The sequence below is a fragment of the Garra rufa genome, chromosome 8 (genome assembly GCF_049309525.1).
Source record: "Garra rufa chromosome 8, GarRuf1.0, whole genome shotgun sequence".
Lineage (NCBI taxonomy): Eukaryota > Metazoa > Chordata > Actinopteri > Cypriniformes > Cyprinidae > Garra > Garra rufa.
In genome coordinates this window covers 36,579,448-36,596,196 of record NC_133368.1, presented here as the reverse complement: position 1 = coordinate 36,596,196, position 16,749 = coordinate 36,579,448, and the positions used below count along the sequence as shown (strand labels likewise).

Below are 16,749 nucleotides of genomic sequence, written 5' to 3'. Positions count from 1 at the left end.
TTGTTGATGAATTTATGGACTTGCTACCAAATTTAGTTTATTTTTAGCCTTTTGTTTTGCAGTAGTACATACGAATATGCTATTTTACACACAAAATATGTAGAAAATAACAGTACTATCTCTCTAGACAGAGGTTTAGCACTTACATTGTCTTATAAAACCAAACAAAAATGATCTGTTCGTGCCTTGCAGTAATATTCAATATCCTGTATTATAACCAAAAAATACATCTATACATCCATCCACACATGCATGCATACATACCACACTACTGTTCAAAAGTTTGGAGTCTGCAAGATTTTTTTTGAAAAAAAAAAAAAAACGTTTTTGAAAAGTCTGTTATGCTCACCAAAGAGCATTTGTTTCATTAGAATACAAAAAAAACAGTTTTGTAAAACAGTATTGCAATTTTAAAATAACTTGCCTATTTTCATATATATTAAGATGTTGTTTAGTCCTGTTATGGTAAAGCTACATTTTCAAGAGCCATTACTGCTGAATTCAGTGTCATATGATCCTTCATAATTCATTCTAATATGTTGATTTGGTGCTCAAAATACATTTCTTATGTTGGAAGCAGTTGTGCTGCTTAATATTTTTTATGAAAACCATGCTACATGATTCTGTCCCCTGTTTTCTTTGAATAGAAGGTGTAAAAGAACATTAAGCATGTCTTTGCTCACACTTTTGATCAAATTCATGCATCCCTACTAAATAGAAGGTATGTTTTTACAAAATAAAAAAATCTTACTGACACCAAACCACTGAATGGTAGTGTTTACAAGACTACAAAATACATGTTAGGCAAAGTAACAAACACAAAAAAACAAGACATGTACAGTTAATGTCAATAGTTTACATACACCTTGTAGAATCTGTAAAATGTTTATTATTTTACCAAAATAAGAGGAATCTTACAGAATGCGTGTTATTTTTTGTTTAGTACTCACCTGAATAAGATATTTTACATAATAGACATTTACATATAGTCCACAAGACAAAATAATAGTTGAATTTATAAAAATTACCCTGTTCAAAAGTTTACATACACTTGATTTTTAATATTGTGGTGTTACTTGAATAATTCACAGCTGTTTTTTTTTAGTGATAGTTGTTCATAAGTCTCTTGTTTGTCCTGAAAAGTTAACTGCCCGTTGTTCTTAAGAAAAATCCTTCAGGTCCCACAAATTCTTTGGTTTTTAAGCATTTTTGTGTATTTAAACCCTTTCCAACAATGACAGTATGATTTGACAACTGAGGGACTCATGTGCAACTATTACAGAAGGTTCAAATGCTCATTGATCCTTCAGAAGGAAACAGTTCAAAAGTTTACACCCCTAGCCCGAAATGCATTGTGTTTCCTTCTGAAACATCAGTGAGCGTTTGAATCTTCTGTAATAGTTACACGAGTCCCTCAGTTGTCCTAAGTGTGAAAAGATGGAGCTCAAAATCATACAGTCATTGTTGGAAAGTGTTCAAATACACAAAAATGCTGAAAAACCAAAGAATTTGACCTGAAAGATATTTTTTAAAGAACAGCGGGCAGTTTAACTTTTCAGGACAAACAAGAGACTCATGAACAACCATCACTAAACAAACCAAAAAAAACAAAAAACGGTTGTGGATCATTCAGGTAACAACACAGTATTACGAATCAAGCGTAACTTTTGAACAGGGTCATTTTTATAAATTATTTTCTCTTGTGGACTATATGTAAACATCTTTTTTGTGAAATATCTTATTCAGGTCAGTACTAAAGAAAAAAAATAACATGCATTTAGTACGATCCCTCTTATTTTGGTAAAATAATATTTTGCAGATACTGCAAGGTGTATGTAAACTTTTGACCTCAACTGTAAATGCATCTAACAAAAATACACAATTTATCTGTTAGTTGGCAGATATATACAGGTTGCTTGTGCTGTGTTTTAATTGTTAGTGGGAAAGGTTTCCATCTCCACAGCCTCGGCTGCATCCCTGTTTCTCCCTGTTCGACCCTTTAAAGAAATAAACCAATTAACTCTACCATGTTGCGATTACCTGGAACACTTATGAGATACTTAACTTAAAGAATAAATTTGGGAATAGCAACTTGCTAAAAAGATGTTTGTAGATACAGTGCCTTGCGAAATTATTCATACCCCTTCATTTTGTTATGTTGCCGCCTTATGTTAAAATACTTTAAATTACTTTTTTTCCCACATCAATCTACACTCCCTACTCCATAATGGCAAAGCAAAAAAAAAAGTTTTTTTAACATTTGTGCAAATTTATTAAAAATAAAAAAACTGAAAAGATCCCGTGGCATAAGTATTCATACCCTTTTCTGGGACACTCGAAATTTAGCTCAGGAGCATTCATATTGCTTCTAGATGTTACTACACTTCAAGTGGAGTTAAACTGTGGCAAATTCATTTGAATGAGTATGATTTAGAAAGGCACACACCTCTCAGAAAAGGTCTAACAGCTGAAAATGCATATCAGAGCGAAAACCAAGTCCTGAGGTCAAGATAACAGCCTGTAGAGCTCAGTGACAGGCTCGCGTTAAGGCAATGATCTAGGGTAGAGTTAAGAAAAAAATCTGCTGCATTGAAGGTTCACAGAAGCATGTAGCCTCCATTATCCATAATGGAAGACGATTGGAACAACTAGGACTCTAGAAAATGTCTGCCAGCCCCCATCCAAGCTGACAGAGCTTGAGAGGTGAAAAGGTGAGGCAAAGAATGGCAGAAAATTGCCAAATGCACATCACATCATACCCAAAAAGACTTGAGGCTGTAAAGGTGCTTCAACTATGTACTGAGTTAAGGGTATGAATACTTATGCAATGTACTTATTTCAGTGTTTTATTTTTTTAAAAATTGTCAAATTTGCAATCTGGTTTTTGCTTTATCATTATTATGGTGTATGGAGTGTACATTGATGTGGGGAAAAACTAATTTAAAGCAGTTTAACATAATGCTGCAACAAAACAAAATGTGAAAAAACTGAAGAGGTATGAATACTTTTGCAAGGCACTGTAAATAGGTAATGTATTTTTATGTTTAAAAATATGTGTATGCCTTAGAGATATGTGTTTAAAATGAATTGGTACACTACCTCATTAGATTTGTTCTTGGCTTTGCGAGGCTGCAGACAGAAACAGAAAATTAATATTTATAATGATATGGTAAGGATATTATCCACCACCACTGGGTAAACCTCACATCAGAAACACTTCCTAACCCCACAACCCACACTTCTCTCATATTCGTTGGCTTGATAAACTTACTTTGTTTCCTTTACTTCTTATTTCCTGGTATTCATCGCTTGTATGTGCTCTCAGTTCCTAGAAAATGACCCAAACCAAAGTAAATACACCAACCACCATTGCTAAACGATTAAAAAATGCAAGTGCTCAACTGTTAACAACCACAGGAGGGCAGCAGGGATCGAAGATGTCGTATTATTTAACCAAGGTAAGAAACTTTTATCTGGTACATCTCACATATTTTTGACAAGTGTTACTGACCTGATAATGTGTCTCTGGTTCTCGTCTTCTAATCTGAAATATGTAGATATTGGGTAAATGTTGATAGGCATCTAAGATGAATTTTTTTTTAGACTTGCAGTTTAACGTTTATCATACTGTATCATAGATTACAGACAGGATTAGAGGTCAAGGCAGGAAGTAAAGTATGTGTGCAACACACTAGATATCATGTGCAGTTAATCCACTGCTATGATCGATCTGCCATTGTGGCTAATGTGAATATACTTACAATAAATTAAAACATAAAATAATCTCACCGGTCTATCCAGTTGCTGATAATCGGAACTCATCTGAGGCAGATCCAAGTCCTAAAAAACAACACGCACGTTGCCTTTGTATTATTTGGGTCAGATCTAATTAGGCAGTGTTTTGAAAAAGAATGATGCTTCTTTTGTAATTTAAGAAGGCATTTAAAAAAAGGGTTGAACCCGACTTTAAAAAGCTCTGAACGGACTATCGTGGTACGAATTATCGTAAAACTTGGCTGAAAAAAACAAAAACAAAAAACGTACATGTATTTGTTTTTGATTTTACCGTAAAGTAGGCTAGTAATATTTCATAACCACAAAATGTTAGATTAAAAATGAGTCAGGGTGCATATTTGTTGTTTGGCGGTAAACAGACTCTTGGAAACAGATACCGCGTTGTAACCATATGCTACCTATAGTAGAGCGCATTTACTCTTATTACTTTATTAGGTTTACACATTACAAATATATCACAAAAAATGTTAGTGTGTTCTTTGGTACTTAAAGTTAGATTTTAGCTGTTCTAGGGTTGCCAAAATACGAAATGTTCAGATACACTTCCAGTCAAAAATTTTTGAACAGTAAGATTTTTAATGATTTTTTAAAGTCTCTTCTGCTCACCAAGTCTGCATTTATTTGATCCAAAGGACAGCAAAACTGTAAAATTCGGAGTTTTACTAGTTAAAATAGCTGTTAAAATGAAAAAGTATATAATTTATTGATTTCAAAGCTGACTTTTTAGCATCATTACTTAGTCACATCCTTCAGAAATCATTCTAATATTCTGATTTCCAGGTTTCCGATGAATAGAAAGTTCAGAAGAACAGCATTTATCTGAAGTAGAAATCTCTTGTAACATTATAAATGTCTTTATCACTTTTGATCAATTCAAAGAATCCTTCCTCAATAAAAGTATTAAGTTCTATAATTTCATTCCCCCCCAAAATACAAAAGCTTTTTATTTTTTATAAATGCTGATCTTTAGATATTTCTATTCATCAAAGAATCCTGAAAAGAAAACTTTACTCATAATAAAAAATGTTACTTGAACAGCAAATTGTCATATTAGCATGATTTCTGAAGGATCAGGTGACACTGAAGACTGGAGTAATGATGTTGAAAAATTTTTTTTTTTTTTTTTAAACAGTAAGAAATATATCAACATTTTACTGTTTTTGCTGTACTTTGGATCAAATGCAGGCTTGGTGAGCAGAAGCAGCTTTTTTTTAAAAATAATAAAATCTTACTGTTCAAAAACTTTTGACTGGTAGTGTATAACATGGCAAAAATAAAACTTGCTCATAAGGTTTTTGATTATAGAAAGGAAAAAAGAAAGATCTTAATAAATTGCTAGTTTTTATTTTCATAAGTGCATAGCAACCATGCACACCACAAATATGGCAACAAACCAAGAGTAAACTCAAACCAAAGAGGTGAAATTGTTTTTAACTTCTACCAATGTTTACTTAATTGTCTATTTTAGATACAAGAAAACTTAAACTATAGATATTACACCAATGATTGGGAGATGAAAATGAACTTTATAGTAGGAATGACCCGTTCAATTGAATACACATCAACACATGAAGTATACTTGAACCTTAAACATTAACCTCTATTCAGAAAATATGTATATTAATGAGAACTCACCGTGTAGACAGGCTCATTGGGGTTACGGGCTGGGGTGTCCGGCTCTGGAGGAACAGGCCCTTCCTTTGTAAACTACGCCATACAAGGCAGAACACAGGTTAGCGATTAAACCGTTAGGTAAATTTCTTCACTTAGAACAAACAGTGCATGCTAGAACTCAACTTACCTTCTCTCTGAAGTAGAGAGCAGTAAAAATGATAGAATACAGCAGCAGAAAAACATCTAAAATATAACAATACGTTGGGTCACTCGCAGATGCGGCCTCTGCAAATAAAACAAACATTTTTAAAACATGCAATCAGCTAAAACATGCAGTTTAAAATTTGTTGTCTTGTTCTGGTTATTTATAGATGTTTTGTAATGTCTTCTTTTCTTCCTTTCTCTGCTTGGTTGCTTTTGTAGAGTTAATAAGCAAGAAAACAAGAAAGAATGCATAAGAGAATGGAAAAATGAGAGAGAAAGCATCTCTAGTACCTAAACCACCATACAAATAAAGAAAGAAAAAACTCTCTATTTAGATTACACCAAGATGTTCATTTAGTTTTAACTAAGGCACACAAGTTGGAAAACTTATTTACGCCTAAATGTCTAGGGGTTGTTAATACAATGCAAACTTTCCAATCCCAAGTCTTTCATGTCTAGTACTAGAGTCGCTAATCAATATACAATGATTCTCTCTCTTATAAAACATATTTAAATTTGAGTTTAAACAGGAGCATCTAAAAAGCGGCACATAAATTATCTGCTTACATTGATTGGATTAGATGACTAGAATGCAAAATGGCTTCACAAAATTATAAACAAACTACAGAGACCAGTTAAAACCTACTGAAATTCTAAGACAAATCTAGATTATCCAGATAGAAATTTGTTACCCATTCTCAATGGGAAAGTGCTCAAGCAACACTTCTCAAAAAATGTTGCCCATCATGTATCAGCTTTATTGTATTGTATGCATTGTGTAGTACTGTGTTATTTTTTAAAGGTGGTTTACTGATATCCTGCCAAAGGAAATCCGGATGAAATCCGGTACGGTGCATTAAATGGAAACATTTTTTAAAAATAGTACTGTCCCTTTTCAAATAAAAAAAGTAAAATATGCCACAGGCTATTTTATTTAATAGAATATTCAAAATGCTATGGACAGTATTTGAGATCACTTGATGTTTCACGAAGACCGTAAATGTCTTGAATGCGAGCAAAACAAATGCGCTTTCTAATAAAACAATTATTAAAGAGCGAGACTTGAAATAACAGTCCAACCAAAACTGATTGAGACACCTTCAACACTTCTCACATTATCACATTTATTGGCTATAGTTTCGAAAATGGTTATAAAATATGACAAGAACTCAGAGTTAAACTGTGTCAGAACAAATTCATCTTTATAATGTCAGATAACTTTGATAGAAAGGTATGTAATGGGTTACAATCAACCGAAAATTATTCAGACAACTGTTAGTATGACCATATTTACACAACTATCAATACTTTGTTGACCAAGTACCAAGCAATGGCTCATTTTGTTCAGTTTGTGATGTAAAAAGTCGCATTAGCAATCAAAGAAAAAACACTTAAGCAAAACATGGTCAGGTCAAAGTGTCTAAATAATTTTTTTCCCAATTTTTTATTAGTTTTACTGATAATCCACTGTATGAAGAATTATAATATGTATAATATGTCACAGTTTACTTTATTTTGCTATCCTCACTTACATAAATGAACTATAGTGTCCTGCACTGCTATAAAAATTATATCTGGTGTCTTAATAAATTTTGTTTAACTGTAAATGTGTATATAAAAATCTTCCAAATACTACTATTTGCACCCTGGTTAGTCATAACTGCACAACACGAATGGTGCAAGCATACACGTTAAAGTTGCAGTTACATTGCACTTAGATGTAGAGAATTTTGCTTGCACTATATATTGCATTCATTACTGTTCCTCTAAAACAGAGGAAGCTGGGCCACGTCCAAATACTCAATGAATTTCCATTGCGACCTATTAATTTAGCAAGGTTTCATAGATAAACTTAAATATCTAACTTGACCTTAGCTTTAGTCAATGACTCAGTTCACAAAGATATCAAGACATTCCTGCACTGATACCTAGCATTGGGACAAATAAAAAATATATAAGTAACTGAAAAAGATAACTGTATAATGCAAGCAGGAATCTCCTATTAAATGAACTATAGTCTAGTCAATCCACAACAGAAACATACAAATAATGTTTAGATAAATAGACAATGATTAAAAGAAAGTAACTAGAACTAACATGCACCATACTGTATGCTTTGTCGACATTTCATTGTATGATGTGCTGCTTTGGTAACCTACCGAAATATTATTTTACACAACTCTTTCATAATTAAACGTAAACCGGACTAGTTTCATTCCCCACTCGCGTCCGTAATCTGTTTCTACATTAAGAACATTTAGTGGTTCACAAAACAAACCTCTATGAAAAAACTGCACTCATGCCTTCCTGTTCGAGGCAGAAGGGGCCCAGGCTCCTCTATCTGTCTCTCTGTGATCTCTGAGTAAATGTTTGTGTGTGTGTGTCATCTAGTTCGGTGGTTTCTCTGCATGGGACTAGTTAAGTGCAAGAATGAGCACAAAACAGTGAAGCCCCCATTGCATCACTGCAGATCAAATAGGTGTTTATGGGGGCTGTTGGATGAAGTTAGCAAACTGACCACACACCTTTCACATAATATATAGGGGCACGAAGCATTTTTGTTCTGCAAGATCACTGCATACAGAAACAAAGACTCAGTAAAAATTAACATACAGTATATAAGTCGACATATCAAATAAAAAAAAAGGGCAAAATGTACTCGTACTGTATTAAAAATGAAGGAATTTTCTGTAGAACATCTTTATTTTGACCTGTATTTGCATTATTTTTTTGCGTTAACGTAAAAGTGCATAAAATTAATGGCAGTGTACTGTACTTTAGCACTAATGTATTACTTATCACTAGCTGAATTCTGAATTTTGTTTGCTTAATATAAAAGAATGAAAAGCACAAAGTTATAAACAGACTGATTACAAATTTCATCAGTGATGACGAAACGATTCCAGGTTTTATTATTTTAGGGCCCTTGTTACTGTTAAATAAGCTATTAATACTAAAATGAAGTTGTTTAGATTCTATTTAATATGTGACAGCAACACAATTAAAAAAAAAAGAGCATTGTTTTTTAAGTTAGGCCACATTGACTGCTAGGATAGCATTATCGTGTACGACAGATTCAATGATTTTGCAGATCGTTCCAAATGTTAGAAATATCTAGTAGTTGTGTATTTAGATTTGGGCTAAAATGGGTGTACTAGTCAAAATGTGTATGTAAAAAGGTTATATCATCTGTTATCTATTTTTGTCTTTGTTGCCTTAAACTTGCACGTTAATTCTTCCGCTTACGGTGTGGCAGCAAAACATTGACATATACAGTCAAACCAAAAGGCATTCAGACACCTTCAACATTTCTCAAGTTATCACTGTTTATTCGCTATAGTTTAGAACACTGTGATAAAATATGACAAGAGCTCAAGAGTTAAACTGTGTCAGAACAAATTCATCTCGATAATGTCAGATAACTTTGAAAGAAAGGTATGCAACAAAACATAGTCAGAGTGTCAAATCAAATTTTTGATCCCTTTTTTAAATCAGTTTTACTGGTAGTCCACTCTATGAAGAATTTGGGCTATAATATGTCACAGTTTGCTTTATTTTGCTATACTAACTATATGGTGTTCTGCACCCAGTAGTAACAAAATATTTGAATAATTTTAGGTTTGACTGTATAATAAGGACAGAAAATTAGTTTGTTGTCCTTTTTGCATGTTTTGTTATTAATTTGTGGTCAAAACAATTGTATTTTTTTGTATTTTGTATTTGTACAAATGCTCTAGTAAAGGTCATGTTCCTAAAATATTACTTTATTCACAAACATTCCTCTAATTAATTTTAATACTGACTATTTTTCTAAAAACATTTAGCTTCCGCTTCCGCTTTTGTACTTAACATGTAAAAATTGTAGTTAAATTCGGTTGTTGTAGCTACTGAAAACTTGGGACATATTAAATTTACCCTGGCAAATATTTATTTAAATTACCTAAGTATATATTAGTTACAACATATAATACTTAAAAACAATCACTACACATAGAAGAATAATATTAAGAAGAAGAAGAAAAATATAAAACTTTTTGCTAACTGTGACCCAGGACACAAAACCAGTCATAAGGGTCCATTTTTAAACTTTACATATCATTGAAAGCTGGATAAAGCTTTTCATTTTCTAAATATTGAGAAAATGGCCTTTAAAGTTGTCCAGATTAAGTTTTTAGCTTTATTACTAATCAAAAATAAAGTTTTGATATATAGACGTAAAATATCTTCATGGAACATGATCTTTACTTAATATCCTAATAAAAAAATGATCATTTTGACCCATACAATGTATTTTTGGCTATTGCTACAAATATACTTGTGCTACCTAAGACTGGTTTTGTGGTGCAGGGTCCCATATTATTTGTTTTAAATTAAATTTGGTAAATAAAAATACTAATCAGAGTATCCAACAATAGGTGTGTCTAGGCGGCCATTGTAGTTGTAGACTTGAAAAAGCTGCCATTTGCTGATCCAGTCAATTTTGACTTGAGTTTCGCAAAAGGAGATTGTGGGTTTTAGAGTTGTAGAGTTGCTTTTCTTGGATCCTCTTTTTTCAATCTCAGCAAAGTACATTTAAACATGAAGCTGTCAGTTGGAAACCATCATAGTAATGCCGAAAACCCTTCATCTTTTTTTTCAGACAATATGTTGCAAACACTGTGTATTGCACAGTTGCCGCTTAAAAGTAACTGTTTACAAGTCTTGCTGGTTGTAGAGGGAAACTAAAATGGCCACTTGAAGATGTCCTGATGTTTGACCTCAATGTTCTTTACAGGAGAAAACACACACAAAAAAAATCTAATATTCAATTTTTAAACATTCACTCTTGACAGTGACGAATACAGATTTCGCAATCCATATAAGTAGCAATGAATACAGATTTCACAACCCATATTGTAAAACATTAAAACTCTGCGCTGAATGTGCTAGATGTATGACACCCTGTGCACTAAGTTTGTAGAGAAGAAAAAAAGATTTTACCTGTGTAGGACACATGTGAGGCCAAAAATATCAAAAATAGAGTGATTGTCCTGCTCATTTCCATTACATTCCTTGAAACGTTGAAGTTTCTGTGGATGGCGACCTGTTGCTTGGTCTGTGATGTGCAACAGTTTTTAGCCTTTCTGTTTTGATTGCTTCTACTGTGTCAGTCTTTTACCTAACAGGAAGTGGCCCTAGCCCTGGGTTTTCTGTTCTAGTGAATGACAACCACTGCCTCCACCAAAGAGTCTCTTGTCCTCTCATCTCAAAAAAAGTCTCACCAGCATTTCCTGTATATTTTTAGACCATCTTCATGCTAACATTTATCTGTCTTTCATCAGTATTGCAGGTAACTTCACTGCCACTTTCTGCTGGGTTTGATTTTTCCATTTTAACAGCAGTGAGTTGAAGTTTTCATGACAAATCTTTTTTCCCCTGCAGGAAATCAAACAGAATAGAAATATTTGTTCTAGCAGTTAAGAAAGTAAAATAAAATACAATAACGCAACATTTTAAGGAAATAGATATAAACTTCCACCTATAACTTTTTTTTAAATTAATAAGTGTATTTTTTCTTTCTCCATTTTTTAACTGAAACCGCTTTGCAACTTGCAGTTCACAAGCTAGTTTTTGCATGTTGTGCCCCCTGCTGTTTTACATTTGCCATTGGTGTGGCTTTGTATTTTTTAATGACTTGTACAAAACTAGTTAAATTGGCTTGAGAAAGTCAATTTGCTGATCTACTATTTAATCTTCTTCTTCTGAGACTAAATTTTAAAATGTATCTCCTCCTAGAGTTTTTAAGCTACAACTTCAGACTGGTCTGACTTAAGTTGCTATATTTTTCTAACCGATCCGGCTTATGGTTTTTGTAAACCAGACTATCCAACCCTCCCAAAATTCTGTAGACTTTCATTCAGGGGGTGAAAACTTTTGTACAATGAGACTTATGGTGTATTTAAGCTGTCTATTGCTATAGCAAAGCTTAACAACTCCCAGTTTAAAAAGCTTAAAAAAGGTTTTGAAGTGGTTTTGGCCACTTTTTAGCTTGTCAGGCTGGTCTTAGCCAGTCAAGCTGGGAGTCCTGCTAAAAAAACAGCTAAGACTAGAAAAGAAGCCTAGGCTGGTTCTAGCAAGTTGTTAACTTTTTTTTTTTTTGCAAATGAGCTGGTTTTAATTGGTTTCCCTGCTGAAAAAAACAAACAGCCTAAAATAGTTGGGTAGTCTTAGCTGGTTTAAACTGGGATTAGCTGGTTTTATCTGGTCTCCCAGCCTGGCTAAGATGGTCAAGCTGGTTTTAGCTGGTTGTTCCAGCTGGTCTCCCAGCTTGACCAGCTAAGGAAGTGGCCAAACCCCATCTAAAACCAGCCTGCTGTCCAGCTATGACCTATGACCAGCTAAGACCAGGCTGGATGACCAGCTAAAACCAGACAACCAACTTAGACTATTTTTATCTGTTTTTTTTTTTTTTTTCTCCAGGTTTTTTGCTGGTTCTTCACTGAATCAGCTAATTTTAATCTGGACTTTTTCATTTATGTTAAATGCTAACACAACATGCTAAATCAGGTAAAACATGCTAATAATACTAGAATCAAGCTAGCAACATGCTAATCATGCTATTCATGTTAACAACATGCTAATCATGTTAAAACATTTTTACAACATACTACAGGTGCTGGTCATATAATTAGAATATATTCAAAAAGTTGATTAATTTTACTAATTCCATTCAAGAAGTGAAACTTGTATAATGTATACATTCATTCCACACAGACTGATATATTTCAAGTGTTTATTTCTTTTAATTTTGATGCTTATAACTGACAACTAATGAAAACCCCCAATTCAGGGTCTCAGAAAATTAGAATATTTCTTAAGACCAATACAAAGAAAGGATTATTAGAAATCTTGGCCAACTGAAAAGTATGAACATGAAAGGCATGAGCATGTACAGCACTTTTTGCCTGAATTACTGCAGCAATTCGGCGTGGCATGGAGTCGATCATTCTGTGGCACTGCTCAGGTGTTATGAGAGGCCATGTTGCTCTAATAGTGGCCTTCAGCTCTTCTGCATTGTTGGGTCTGGCATATTACATCTTCCTCTTCACAATACCCATAGATTTTTTTATTAGCGGAAAATTAAATCTGCATCTCCATAAAGTTGGTCAGCAGTAGGAAGCATGAAGTGCTCTAAAACGTCCTGGTATACAGCTGCGTTGACCTTGGACCTCAGAAAACACAGTGGACCAACACCAGCAGATGACATGGCACCCCAAACCATCACTGACTGTGGAAACTTTACACTGGACCTCAAGCAACGTGGATTCTGTGCCTCTCCTCTCTTCCTCCAGACTCTGGGACCCTGATTTTTTTTCATAACTTTGGACCACTCAGCAGCAGTCCAGTCCATTTTGTCTTTAGCCCAGGCAAGATGCTTCTGAAGCTGTCTGTTGTTCAAGAGGGGCTTGACACAAGGAATGCGACAGCTGAAACCCATGTCTTGCATACGTCTGTGCGTAGTGGTTCTTGAAGCACTGACTCCAGCTGCAGTCCACTCTTTGTGAATCTCCCCCACATTTTTGAATGGGTTTTGTTTCACAATTCTCTCCAGGGTGCGGTTATCCCTATTGCTTGTACACTTTTTTTCTACCACATCTTTTCCTTCCCTTCGCCTCTCTATTAATGTGCTTGGACACAGAGCTCTGTGAACAGCCAGCCTCTTTTGCAATGACATTTTGTGTCTTGCCCTCCTTGTGCAAGGTGTCAATGGTCGTCTTTTGGACAACTGTCAAATCAGCAGTCTTCCCCATGATTGTGTAGCCTACAGAACTAGACTGAGAGACCATTTAAAGGGTAACGACTAACGACACCCCCCTGTTTCAGCACTGCTACTCTCAACACAGTTTTGAAAAATGCTGCAAAAGTGGGCGTGGTGCACTCACAGCGCTGCGTGGAGGAGAGGGGAGAGAGACAACTTTGGGTTCAGACAGTTTCATTTTACTCCCCACGAGTTTAAAACACAAATAAAAGCACATCCTTTTGCACTATGCATCGAAAACCTATATACGAACACACTGTTGAACCACTAATAACTGTTAAGGCTTATTTTGCCGTGTTTATATAAGCCTTTTGATGGGTTGTGTCAAGGAAAAACCGCGTACACTTACTATGTGAATGAATCGCGTGTGCTGAACTCATACACTCTCTTTCATCCATGAACGTTCCTCTCAGTTAATGTACACAATCTCATAGTCTGAAGCGCCTGCCATAGCAAATCAGCACACGCTGTCGTGAATAATTAAGCGAATCGACTTCACATAGGATAAGAACACGCAGCGTCATGAATATTTATGAGACACCGACGCGTCATCGATGTACTATAGTCCATCGCCGCGTAACAAACGGTGACGTCAGCACAATGTAGATTTCAAACCCGGAAGATGAAAATAGCGCAAAAAAGCTCAAAATTAACCAGTTATCTCTAACAATTAATATTAACAGTAACAGATGCCAACGTTGCTTTCTATGATGTGCAACACAAACACTTCTGCTAAAATCTCAGAAAAAGTTGTCTGGGGTTTCGTAACCCTTTAAAGGCCTTTGCAGGTGTTTTGAGTTAATTAGCTGATTAGAGCGTGGCACCAGGTGTCTTCAATACTGAACCTTTTCACAATAATCTGATTTTCTGAGATACTGAATTGGGGGTTTCATTAGTTGTCAGTTATAATCATCAAAATTAATAGAAATAAACACTTGAAATACATCAGTCTGTGTGGAATGAATGTATACATTATACAAGTTTCACTTCTTGAATGGAATTAGTGAAATAAATCAACTTTTTGAAGATATTCTAATTATATGACCAGCACCTGTACATTAACTTGCTAAAAACATTAAAACATGCTTACAACATGCCAACAAAATATTAAACATGTCATATCATGTTAGCATTGCTTAGCTAAGTGCTAAGGTATGCTAATTGCATGGTAACATCGTGCTGATGACATGATATTTGTATTACCATAATGGTAAACATATTAAACACTTGCTAAAACATACTAATCATATTAAAACATGTTAATCATGCAAAAACATGCTAGCAAACATGCTAATTAAGTTAAAACATGCTAGCAATGTGCTAATAATGTTAAACACAAGCTAACGACATGTTTAAACATGTTAAAAACACACTAATCATATTAAAACATGCTAGCAATGTGCTAATCATGCTAAAAACATGCTAACGTCATGCTAGTCATGCTAAAACATGCTAATGACATACAAATCATGCGAAATGTTTTTGTTAAATTGTGTTAAATCATACTAGCAACACTAGCAATACATATCAACACAAACTTTTAAACTTCAAGCTATTACAGCTGCTTCAAACTTTTAGGGTAGGCTTTTTCAAGCCAACTTCAAAGTTTGTTGTCAAAATTTACTCTAGGTTTGGCAAGGTTCCCTCAAAGTTATGAATAAACGTTCTTACATTAACATTTAAAAGAATGTTTGTTTGAAATTATGTGGTCATTGATAATGTTCTCAAAATGTTATCACAAAAACATTTATACATTGTTCATAGAATTTAATTTCTGAAATATTTTCTTTGGATGTATGTCCAACCTTTTTACTACTTGCTTCAGATAGAGGTAACATTTACATAATGTTTGCAGACTCATCCTTTGTTTGCATAACCAAGAAGAACATGTTTTAAAATATTTAAATACTGGATGTTTTGAATGTTCAAAGAAAAAAAAATTGTGATTCTATGAACTGTATCCTTTTCCTGGGTAATAACAAAGACTATAAAGGGACTTTGGTAATAATGTTGGAAATGTTCAGTAGCTTTAAAGAGTTTCAAGTCACATATCTATAAAGAAATGGATTTTCCAAAATAGGTTTATTTTATATTCACTAGAGTAAAAAGTTTGACAACTAGCTCCAGTCTCCTTCATAATTAGATTAAGATTAATTTCATCAGATCGTCATATCGTACCATTGCAAGCAACATAAAAGGGTAAAAGGTCAGGTATCACACTTCTGTGATGGCATTCTGGAATGGTCCTAAAATCTTTAGCCTCCTTGTAAATTGTCTCTGTAATGTGACACTTAGGAGAATCTTAAGTCACATGTATCCTTCTTCCATTGCTCTTTGCATCATTTATTTATATCACTATGTGTACTTTTAAACCAATACAGCATCTAGATTTGTAGCATCTATGCTTTCACCATATCTCACCATTAAGTATAAGGAACATAGGCAATAACTAACTTGTTTATAATTGTTAAAATATTAACCACGACTAAAATAAACAAAACAGTCGTTTCTGTGGCCCGTTTCAATTATTGAATTACACAATGAAATGCTGAAGTAAAAACTTGACAACATTATTGTTAAAGACAAGTACAATGCATTTTACGATTATTGAAACATTTTATGACTCACCGAGAATCTATCGAAGAACTAAAAATCTATTACATCTAGGGCTGGGAATCGATTCCAAAAAGAATCGATTCCTCGATTCCGAGGCATTGGGAATCGAGAGTCGATTCCAACGTTTGGAATCGATCCTCTCAAGGGGAATCGACTCCTCTTTCAGAGCCGTTTTCAGTTCAACAAAACTTACCTCTTAAACGGAAGGCTGCATTCCATGAAGGCTGCATATTTCGGCTGCAAGTCATCAAACGTCGATTGACGAAATAAACGTAATAAAAACGACTCATTACTAAAACTCGTCTGAGTTTAAGGATGCAGCCTTCAGTTTGAGAAGCACCATTAATTGCCTCTTGCTCGGTAATAGTTATAATAGTCTGATACATTTCCACGAAACGATTCGTTCGGATAGATCATTAAATGAACCAGTTCAAAAAACGATTCAGATGTTATTTTACGGGAGAACTGTCTCATGATGTCCACAATTTTGAGCGCTGCACGACAGAATAGATCATGACGTGTCTTGATCTTATTTACATCTTAAATAAATGCTATTTTTAATCTTTCTATCAGCCAATGATAACTCTGAAAGAAAACGCAGAGAGCACGTATCAGTGGCCGAGAGCGCATCTGATTGACAGCTACACCACGAGCTCTTATATCATCCTGCATTTATTGCGAAATTATAGCTCTTATATAAGTGTTGTTGTTAAAGTTCTGTT

General features: G+C 34.3%; 1 protein-coding gene across 1 annotated transcript; it reads right to left on the bottom strand.

Moving 5' to 3' along the window:
- Nucleotides 1–310: 310 nt before the first annotated feature.
- cd247l (CD247 antigen like) lies at nt 311–10,721 on the bottom strand. Its single transcript, XM_073845491.1, has 8 exons — nt 10,594–10,721; nt 5,597–5,694; nt 5,431–5,502; nt 3,790–3,840; nt 3,512–3,544; nt 3,272–3,328; nt 3,100–3,129; nt 311–1,997 (listed from the first exon to the last, which is right to left on the bottom strand). The coding sequence occupies exons 1-8, from the start codon at nt 10,655–10,657 to the stop codon at nt 1,929–1,931; spliced, it is 474 nt and encodes a 157-aa protein (XP_073701592.1). The 5' UTR covers nt 10,658–10,721; the 3' UTR covers nt 311–1,928.
- Nucleotides 10,722–16,749: the final 6,028 nt, after the last annotated feature.

Bases quoted from the DNA above. Each gene is read 5' to 3' on its own strand.
- cd247l (XM_073845491.1), bottom strand. From the start codon at position 10,657: ATGGAAATGAGCAGGACAATCACTCTATTTTTGATATTTTTGGCCTCA. The intron at 5,695-10,593 runs GTAAAATCTTTT...TTTTATTTGCAG, and splicing joins CTCACATGTGTCCTACACAG to AGGCCGCATCTGCGAGTGAC. The intron at 3,130-3,271 runs GTAAGTTTATCA...TTCTGTCTGCAG, and splicing joins TAAGAAGTAAAGGAAACAAA to CCTCGCAAAGCCAAGAACAA.